Here is a 10,915-nt window from a genome sequence, read left to right as displayed (position 1 = left end):
TACCATTATCTCTCCCTTGTTCCTTGCATTTCGCCAGTTTTTCAGTGCCTTTTATTATTCCCCCTGGTCCTCCACTCCTTCTGTCTCTGTTTGACAAAGAACCAGAGGGGGGTTTGGTCCAGCTGCCCAATTTGTTAGTCAGATACAGTAGTCAGCATACAAAAAAAAACATCCCCACCCATCCCAACACACACACGTTCAACCTTATTAGTCCCAGCTGAGGCTTCCCATAAGGACATCCATGCACACACACAATTTCAAAAACAAGGGGATGAGATATGGCAGGTTTTGGGAATGTGTGTGTGTGTGTGGGTGTGTGTGTGTGTGTGTGTGTTTGCTGAATGTGCCCCTGATGTTAATGGACTGGGTGGAGGGCATTCTCATGATAATTAAGGATTAGCTGTGGGGGGGACAGCAGGAGTGTGTATGGACACAGATGCAGTGCCGAGGTTCCTCACAGGAAACAGCCATTTTTGTCATGACGGCACCTTCCTGCAGATTCACAACCCGAAAGTCTTCATCTCCTTCCTGTAGCCCACTAAACTTCAACTGACCGCTGACGCTTCAATCATCAGGAAGCTCTAACTCCCTCCTTCCTGAGGGGGGCAACGTCCCACTCTCATGCGCAGTGTGCCGCTTTTATGCAGGTGCCAGAGCTGGACAAATTCCTCAGGCATGGCGTGGAACCATTTGTAGGGCAGGATGTTGTCGTAGTAATGGTGGCTGACCGGCTGCTCGTCCAGGCCGACGGAAAATGGCCAGAAGCCGTAGGCCGTCACTTCCTCGCACAGCCCCAACGCTAAGCTGACCAGGAAGAGCCCCGTAGAAAGGCGTTTGGCGTGTACCCCGCCGGCTTTCCAGAATTTTCCCACTGTGCGCAGGAATTCGGGGTTGGCAAAGAGCATGGTAAGGTTGGAGGAGGTGTCCGCCAGGGCGTAATATGCCCGCAGTGATGGGTCAGTGCCAGGCTTCATGGAGAATGCCGGCATGTAGATGTAGCTGGAGCCGTAGACCTTCATACTATCCACAAAAGCTTTTCTCGACCACAGCAGGTTCTGAAATCTGAGAGAAAGAGTGATAAAGAAATAGAGTGGGAGTTACTTGAAAAGTCCCTCATGACCTGATGACTGGCTGACTCATCTATAGAGGGTCTGCTGCATCTTCCTTTTCTGTCTGTCTGAAGGGAAATGAGTTTCCTGTGTTGTCACATGTAACACTACAGGAACACAATGGGTGATTCATTCTGGCACTTACCCACCACTTCACAGTTCATCTTCTCAAATCACCACCCGGATTCCACAACATAACATATTTATCGACATCTTTGCACACATAATGAAGGTTTTATGTAAAAACTGATTACCGTTTCTCTATGATGCTGGGGTTGGCTGTAACCAAGTGTGTTCTGGTTCCCACATCCTCCACATATTCCTTTGAAAGCGGTGGAAGGTTGCACCTAAATGAACAAAAAACATGTAGTATATGTTGTTCTGATTATAAACACTTATATAATATGGGTGTCATAAATACTGTAGTAGTATTAAGTATTATAACACTCTGTCAATCCCTAGAGAAATGCACCTTAATGCAGTTTATTTGGTGTTTGGGCTAATTAACATACAACAATTTAAGTTCATACATGGTAAAACTACATTAATGAATGCATCTTAATTATTGATTCATGTAGAAAGGCTTAAACACAATACTCACAGTATTTACAGTTATTGTTTGGATAAACAGCAATGCAATGAGCTAATAAATTTACTTCGGGCATTTATAATGTATCTGTATGGTTTAAAATACTTTAAATATCATTTATATTGCATTAAGAATAGTTTGGGGGAAAATGTGAAAAGTGTATTTAGCACCTTTAATTTACCTTTGATACACTAAAAGAGTTTTTACTGGTGGCTATTAAGTCAGGCAGTCAGTTAGACAAGCTGAGAGTGGACCTTTAACGCACGCACGCGCGCGCGCACACGCACACGCACCCACACACACACACACACACACACACACACACACACGCACACACACACACACACACACACACACACACACACACACACACACACACACACACACACACACACACACACACACACACACACACACACACACCTGAAAATGGTGCCCATGATTTTGATTTATAGTTATTAAATCACTTACACTCACAGTACAAGCAATCAAAATACAATTTATTTAAATCACCACCTCCTGATTAGACTGGATTATGATAGTGAGCAGCATGTGTCCTGTGTGTGCCCTGTCCACTTAGTTTTGGGTGTGTGTTTGTAATAGAAACAGCATGTCAAAAATATTTTATTACACGTGACGAGGCTAAAGGAAAGGGAGCTAATGATAGCACTACAGGCAGCAAGAGCAGAAGACATTAAAAGCGACATGGCTGGGAAGTGGTTGTACTGGACAAACTGGCTCAACCATGTAACTGGAGTTATTTACACTGTACTTCAGTTATGAATAGGTAAATATGTTTTCTCTTTGTCATCAACAGTGTCTCAGTTTCAGTAATAGATTTACATGGACAGTGATATTCCTGTACTTCATTTACATTTCCTGTTTGCAAGTTTATCACATCAGAGCTGTTTTATTATCAGTAACTGGAAGAAATAAAAGGCGGCTGGAAAGGATTCTTTGTTTTTATGAATGCTGACACACGCCTTAGTGTGTCCTTAGTGTTTCCTCCCACGGGCCGGCTCTGCTTCCAAACTTTTGATAAGCTCCTGCTTTAGTTTATGTTGGGCTAGCTCAGTAACCGCTCTGCTATCTCTTGGGTCCCTCCCCGATGCTGATAGGTTACACTTTTATTTGATTCATTTGTTGCCGACATTTTGCTATCTATACCAGGCAAAACTGACGGCCATGTGGATTGGCTAGTAAAAGGATCGGATTCAAACAGTTTATTTCAGTCTCACTATATCAGATGTTAAAATGTAGAGGTCGTCCAATATGGGTTTTTCTATGGCCGACGCCGATCTTTAGAAATCAGGGCAGCATATGGACGTTATAAGATGCTGACTGCTTTTAGCCTATTTTTTATCTGATAAAATACAACTGTTCTAATTAAAACAAATGATACAAAAAAAGAATAAGGGATTGGATTTATCAGCCATCTTAGCAACTATTGAAAAAAATATTAAAATAAAATAACAAGGTTAGAACTTCATATTTTTAAGTAATTTATTTTATAATTCCATTACAATGTAATATATTTTGAACAAAAAAACACAGCTGATTGAGAGAATTTGGGGAAATGTTTATAGTAGCCTGAGGTACATGATAGTTAATAGTAGTAATACTTGTAGTACAGGGCCCAAGACTGTCCTGAAGCATACATTCTGTTTGTTTGTAATACTGTCACAAGGCAAATGGCCATAATCGAAGTTACTGGAAAAATAAGTAATTATAATAATACCAACTTTGTTTACTTATGTACCTGTTCTACGTGCGCAGACATGTGATGAGCGTGCACTCAACGAAGTCAAAGTCCAGTTTTGCAATATGTTTCGGTAAACTGTTGTTGTTTACAATCTCTTGCACTTGTGACCAACATTGCCAGCAGCAACTCTAATACAGTGTAATCACACTTGGAACGTTTAGTTTTCTCCACCATCGTTCCTAAGAACAGAGGGCGTGTGTGTGTGTGTGCGTGTGTGTGTGAGTGAGATAACGCTAATGCTGCATGTCTGAGAGCTGCTCCACCCTGCACACAGCATCGGGGGGGGGGGGGGGGGGGGGGGGGGGGCATTCTCTGCTACCAAAACATTTTAATTAATAAACGTGATTTAGCCCCGGGGCTGTTACAGTTGATGGCTACCCATCCCTAACGTTAGACTACCTTTAAGCTACAGCTGGTTGAAGGCTCACTGTTAACCGCTTACTTCCTCTGGGGCCATTAAGGATCAGAAATGTCCGTAGTAGTCAAAGTAGCTTGACTTTATTCACACTTTTGGTTCTGATGGTTAGTGTTAGATATATTCTCTTCTGCTTGCTACCATGCACATTTGATGAGTGAATGTAATCTTTGATTGACTTCCATGAGGTTTATCACTGGCAGATTTTTCCTGGTTCTCTCAAAGAGCCTTCTGTTTGAGCTGAAAGTCAAACGTCATGCACTTTTACTTACACTCAAGGTCTAAATTTAACAACCCATTAGCTCTCTCGTCAGCTCGTTCTGCTTTAACACTCTGGAAAAGTTGCACTGAGGTCTATAGCTTCTTCAGAAAGGGTTTCTTCCTCAATCAAAACCGACACAAATGCATCTTTTTGTTTAAGTTATTCTGCTTGTCCCTATCCCCCCACTTGTTTTTTTATTTTAATCTAGTGAGTGCTGTCCTTTTGTTTTACCCCACCAGATGGTTTTATTCCGCTTTATGCCTTTTTGTGCATCTTCTCTCCCTCTCTCCTCCTACAGTAGTCTGCTCCTATTTCGCTTACTCAGGCCTTTTTTTTCTCTTGCTCTCGCTGTGGCCCATTTTCCGTCTCCTCTCTTGGCTGCAGTCAACACCAGCTCTCATTATCACTTATGGCTGATGGTGTTTGGCTACTCTCTTGGGCATGGCCAATTCACATTTGGAGGAGCAGTGAAGCAGTCATATGCAATGCATACGCAATGCACACGCTTGCACTCACTGCCCCCGCAGAGTGCCGTGTTTCTCACCGCATGATGAAGTCTGCCTGGTCAATGTCCCGTCCGCATTTGCTGTGCCGGAGAATGCCACCATTGCCCACCACTGCACATTTCTTCAGGGGTAGTTGCAGAGGGTTGTCCTGGGCAGAGGGAAATATGAAGCTCTGTTAGCATGCACACAAGCACCTGGGCATAGACAAAGCCACCTACACACAAAAACAAATATTCCTTTTCTCTCAACCTACATCCCAAAATTGAGGCCGATGCATGAGTCACCCTAGGCTCGTGCAAAGCGCAGGACCTTGGCTCACTGCTCATTTCCCTTCACAGACTCATGTGTTGATGGACAAACCAGCCTGGACATATGAATTGAGGAAGTGGACAAGATCGAGTCAATGTCACACAGTTCATGAATCAAATTCAGTTTCTGGTATAAGCTCCGACAGCAAAGTCTATATTATACATGGTGAAACTCTTTCATGAAAAATAAAGAGCAGGCTTTAACAAATCAGCAAAGAAAAAAGCATGTACTGCCAAACAAAACACTTTATTCTCCAGCCTGTAAACATACCACCCTTCATAGCACCTGTCAAAGGTGTTCATATGACTTCATTTTAGACTGGACATCATTTAACTATTAATGATAGAAACAGGGATACTGTATTTTTACAATATTTCTAATACAGCTGAACTGTCAATGGTTAAATTTGCATTCGTACAACCATTTAAGTGTGAAGTGGGTAGCTGTTACTGATACGTTTAGGTAGTTATTTGAAACGTTTATCCATTACTTTCAGCTAACACTGCCCTCATCTAACTATAAACCAGGGAATGTATGTGTGTGTGTATGTGTGTGTGTGCGCATGCGTATTTTGAGAACCGTCAATCCAATATCCTTCACACTTAGTTGGTGTATTGCTTGGGCCGGTAACTTTTGAACGGTAGGTCTCACAAACTAAATTCCTGGATTCTGTTGTCCTGCTCTGTTCTGGACAGATCTAATCACATTAGCCACACCCATTTCTGTCTAGATCTTGTTTTACGGCATTTTGAATTGTGTTCAAATCTTTTTCTTTCCAAGTTGCTCTTTCGTCGTTCAGTTTTGCTATAACTGACCCTCAAAGTTTGCTCAGATAGTTTGGGCGGGGCTTATATTCCAAAACATGTCATATGTCCTGAACGCTTTGTGCCATTATAACCACGTTTGGTGGACAAATGTATTTATGATGTCTGAGTGGAGATGGCAAATTTGGTGCCATCTGGTCCATAGGTGGCACTGTAGCAGTATCATCTCGACTTCACACTTGGCAGGTGTATTGCTGATGACCCTAGACAGTGGAGTGTAAATTGTGAAGTCGATCGGAAGAGTGGTTCTCGGGAACGCTGCAAGAAGCAATACTAGGGTCCAAGTAGTCAGCGTGTTCTGAATGAGCTCTGCACAAGTCATATAATAAAAGCCTTGTATAGGGCTGTTATAGAGAACATTGAACTATCACGCTTCATGATGCAAGGGCCAAGAGTGTCCTTTCTTTTTCTGTTGGCTACATTAAAGTTGGAGGCATGAATTAAGAGAGATGGCGGCAACAATCGCGCTCATTATTCCCCTTGGATTGCACACACTTGAGAATACACACACACACACACACAAACACACAAAAAAATGGCACACACACATCTCCTTGCCTTTAGGGTCTCTTTTAGACCGTGACAGGGGGTTGAGTCAGAGGACAATAACCTGCTAACAGCACATCAAGTAGATGAGGGGAACCAGCAAGTTAGGCTAAACATTTGGGAACAGTAGCTCGTAGTCCAGCTATTTCTAGAAAGTTATTCTTCCAATATCTTGACAGATTTTGGTTTGGACTGTTCAGGGTTGCCAATAACGATCATTTTCATTTAATTTCAATATGATAATTATTGCTCGAATCATGTTTTATTCAGTAACATTTAACTGACTGCTGAAACAATGCTCATCACAAAAACAAGCCCGAAGCCACAATATATTTAAGTTACCGTGCTGTAAAACAGAGAAAGTGAGCTATTGTTTGACTTACCCAATGTGTTGTCATGAGATTTAGTAATGAACAAAAATATTTTGTCCAAATTTACAGATTTTCTTTTTTTATGTGAAATTGTCAAACGTTTGAAGATGCTGAATAGAAAAAAAGAGATCATAGGAATCTAGTGTGCAGTCCAGTGAACTGTATGTGTGGGTGCTCTGCTTGAGCCATTGAAATAACTAGCAATTAACTGTCAAAGCCCTAATTGGCACATTCCCTGGCACATGCCCAGACACTGTAGCTGTTGTCAGCTTAGTGTACTGTGGCTGGTTGTCTGTGTGAAACCTGCAATCACAGCACTGGTACTTGAGGAGGCAGGGAAGATGTGTGTGAGTGTGTGTATGCGTGTCTTTGAGTGTGTGTGTGTGTGTGTGTTTGAGAAAGCGCTTATGCTTTGTCCATCCCACCTAAGTACTAGTTTCCCTCCTTCTTGGAAGCATACATAGAATTGGCTAGGCTTGTAGAGGAAGTGCAACCACATTACTAAAAATAGAGCCATGCAAGACCCACACAAGCAAAGTTGTAGGGTCATCACGACCTTAGGCAAGGTGATGCACTGTAGTCTGATACAGATAAAAGAACTACAAGTTACATCCCACCGACTACGTAGTGACAGATGTAACATGAAATGACCTACGTAGTTTAGATAACTTCACTCAACAAAGGGCAGTGGTGTCCTGCATAAACTGGGTATAATAGATACTTTTTATGATTCACTTTAAAGGGTCAGTTCACCCAAATCACAATAAAACACCTCGTCATCATCCTCCTCATGCAAATACGTTCTGATTCATTCATTGAGCTTTTCAGGTATCTGCTCCATAGATTCTGACCCCGCATTAATAAACCAGAAGATTGCTTCATGAAAGGCATGCTGCTGGTGAGTTATTCAAATGTAAAACAAATCATATTTATCGATCATATTTATCTTCAGTGGGGTGGTGGCAGGTATCTCAAACCCACTCGTATAGTGTGTGTGATATAGATTAGGGTCACAATTAGAGATTATTTTCATTAGACATTAATGTGTGGATACTTTTTTTCCATTTATTAAATGTTTTCATTAATAAAATGTCATAAAACAGTAATAAAAAAAAAAGAAAAGCAGATTGTTTAAAATTTCAAGTTCACAATCTTTTAGAAAAGAAGCAAATCCTCACATTTGAGAATGCTGAGACCAGATAATATTTGTGGCCTTGCTGCTTGATAAAATGATCCAGATCCAGATAGACGCATATTCATTTTCTCGATTGACTAATTAATCCATTAGCGCAGCTCTAATTTGAATGAACCAATGTATTCTGAATTAAGAGCGTAAACACTTAGCAGCAAAACAGTGTCATTTAAAACCTGTTAAATGAAACTGTGGGTTTAAAACCACTGCCGTACATCCATGTGCGCACGCTCAGCCACTCTCGCTTGATATTCTCATTTCTTTATTTATTGGCCCTCACCTCCCCCATTCCTCATGAATGAACATGCACAGCTCACGCCTGCAAATTAGGGTCACACATTCATCGCGTTTACCGGCCGGGATATTAGACTGCAAATCTGTGGCATCAGTAATAGGGATCCAATCTTCATTATTAGTGAGATGTATCGCCCCTGGATACAAAAACCACGGCAACAGTGCTCACACTAGAGGTTCTTCTTATTTTTTTTTTCCTGTTTCCAGGCACAAACACCCTCATCCACATGCGCACCCACACACGCAGGCATGAAGCCATGTAAAAATAGCCCTTATCTGGATGCAGCTATACAAAAATACACAGTCTAGGTCCATTTTTTGCGCAATGCAAGAGTCTCTACATGGAAAGAAAAGGGGAAATAACTTGGGAGGCACATCCTCCTCCACTTTTTACCCATGGTTTAAACATCTCTATCTAAGATTAAGAACAAAGTGCAAACATAACACAAAAGCACATATCCTCTTGAGTGATAAACACAGAGCAGGAACCTTATTGGAAGTAAAAACCACTTCACTTGTGTCCTCGTCTGTGAGCCTCTCTAACCGTAACACATCCTGTCTCGGCAGAAATGAAAAAAGAAAGTGAGAGCTGTACAGTATATCGTGGTGCAAAAGTAAAACAGAAAGACGGAGCATCTTTCATTCTTACTTGTTACTGACACTGTGTCTTGCTGCTCTAACTGGCTTCTACGTCTTAATATTGACTCCCCTCACACTGCAGAACACTGTACCAGTAATCCTCTCTCCTTCAAAAAGTGTCTGTCCCCCACCCTCCCTCCCCACTTCCATTATGGATCAACCAGAATCCATGTTAAAACCCACAGTCCCCACAACAGTGTCGAATTGCGCTGATCGGGAGAAGAGGAACTTTCCATCATCTGCTCTTACTTTCCAAGAACATAGCTGCCTGTCTCGTGGTAAAGAGGTCCATGCCTTGCTCAGGGGAAAAAAAACAAGCCTATTCTATTAGTGGCTTTTCTGTATACATACCTGCACAAAGAGCGGGTAGGTCTCATTATTGACGGTGTGCGAGTGGTAAAACTCTCCATCGTACCACAGGACCTTGCCCATCGGCGAGTTCTCCTTGGTCACTGCAAACATCCTCTGCGGATCGCAGCACTCTGTCAGCAACTTCCTGTGCAGAGAGAGCAGAGGGAATAATGAAGTCTGGTGTCTGGTGATCTCTGGACAGTTCAACACATTTAAAATCAAGCTGGGACTCAACGGGGGCCTTAATTATTTGCCTGGAGACAGCCAGAGAAGGATGTGCGCTGACAGGACAAAGAAGCGGTGTGGAAGGTCACAGGTCACGCCGTATGTCATAGAATATGATCACATATAGAGTTTCAAATAACATTCAATAACAGGCTTATGAAAAGCGATTTTGGTAGCTGGGGCTGTCTCTCTCTCTCTCTCTCTCTCTCTCTCTCTCATCGATAAATCTTGGAACCTGACTAAGCAACTTTAAAAGCAGAGCTTTAAGCGAGCATCACATCCTTGCCTGGCTGCAGGCTCTGAAGGTGTCACCTTCTCTCATTATTCTAATGGGCTTTGTCTCGGATAGCTGTTTACACATATTCTCAAATGGCTAAAAGATTTAAAAACAAGGCGGCCACACTGTTTGCTTTAAAAAAAAAAAAACCTGTTTCTGGACAAATAACAGTGTTTACAGTCTATATCCTGGGGGGCCAACTGAACATTTTCTGAAGGATGTTTCACAGTTTTGAAGATTCAACAAAAAAATAATGTTTTCTAGAACTACAGTTGCTTTCTTTCCCACAAGAGTTGTGGTATTTTATGCAATATGAAGTAGTTTCCGTTGGGGCATTCATTACAATCTCATCATAATGATATTTGGGCCATATGTTCAGGGGATTCCAACTAGAGACAAAGGATGTCACAGGATGAATGATACCAACTTCTCCCAGAAACACCGTGTTGGGTGGATGTAAGGTTTATTTTAAACATAAAAAAAACGTTGCCCATTTTCTTCATGCATTCTGTGATTCACTAAAATGTTTGCTGGTCCAACAGCCTTGGACCAGCTTGGTCCAACAGCCTTGGACCAGCTGGGGTGTTGCTTTAAATCCACTGGACAACAATCTGAGACCTGAGACGAACCTGTAGAAATCGATGCCCGTCTGGTTCTTCTGCCATACTTCCCCCTGTCTCAGCACTTCGTCCACTATTTCTTTATCGCGGGGGAGTCTGTCGCCGGGGAAAATGTAAAACCAGCAGAGCACCAGCACGCACAGAGCGGCCCACACCGACAGCTTGCCCCGGTAGCATCGCAGCAACATCTTCCCTTCTCTTGTTCGGTTGGCTCAGAACATGCACAATCCAAACCGGTGCAGTAAAAAAGGGTTCGGTTTCAAAGCTGGTCTCTTCTTCGCCCCCCCTGTAAATCCCCGTCTCATCCCGCAGCACACGGGTTGTGGAGTATGATGAATGGAGCTCGCAAAGGTAAAGACTGTTACCCGGCTCTTTGGGTCAAGCTTCGGTCTGGAAAGCCGGTTTTGTGTTGGTGGTGAGGCTCTGATGGAGAGAAGCAGAAGCGTCTAACCCTGCAGCAGCTCACACTCGGTTGCGGGGTCGTGGTGCAGTGTGTCGGGCTCTGCAGGAATCCGCCGCTCTGCTGTCGGTGCATCACCACCATCATTACAGCCTGACTGTGTGAGGACTCAGGCGGGGGCCCCCTCCCCACACGGTGTCCCCTCTGTATCAGAATGCGAACAG

General features: G+C 42.8%; 1 protein-coding gene across 1 annotated transcript; it reads right to left on the bottom strand.

The window, feature by feature from the left end:
- Positions 1–217: 217 nt before the first annotated feature.
- On the bottom strand, positions 218–10,915 carry st8sia1 (ST8 alpha-N-acetyl-neuraminide alpha-2,8-sialyltransferase 1). The gene is made up of 5 exons (XM_083935137.1): positions 10,301–10,915; positions 9,170–9,314; positions 4,682–4,791; positions 1,364–1,456; positions 218–1,062 (listed from the first exon to the last, which is right to left on the bottom strand). Exons 1-5 carry the CDS (start codon positions 10,477–10,479, stop codon positions 582–584), a joined length of 1,008 nt encoding a protein of 335 aa, XP_083791263.1. The 5' UTR covers positions 10,480–10,915; the 3' UTR covers positions 218–581.

This window comes from Echiichthys vipera (assembly GCF_963691815.1).
Source record: "Echiichthys vipera genome assembly, chromosome: 20".
Classification (NCBI taxonomy): domain Eukaryota; kingdom Metazoa; phylum Chordata; class Actinopteri; order Perciformes; family Trachinidae; genus Echiichthys; species Echiichthys vipera.
The sequence above is the reverse complement of the archived record's forward strand: the minus strand, read 5'-3'. Positions and strand labels throughout refer to the sequence as shown.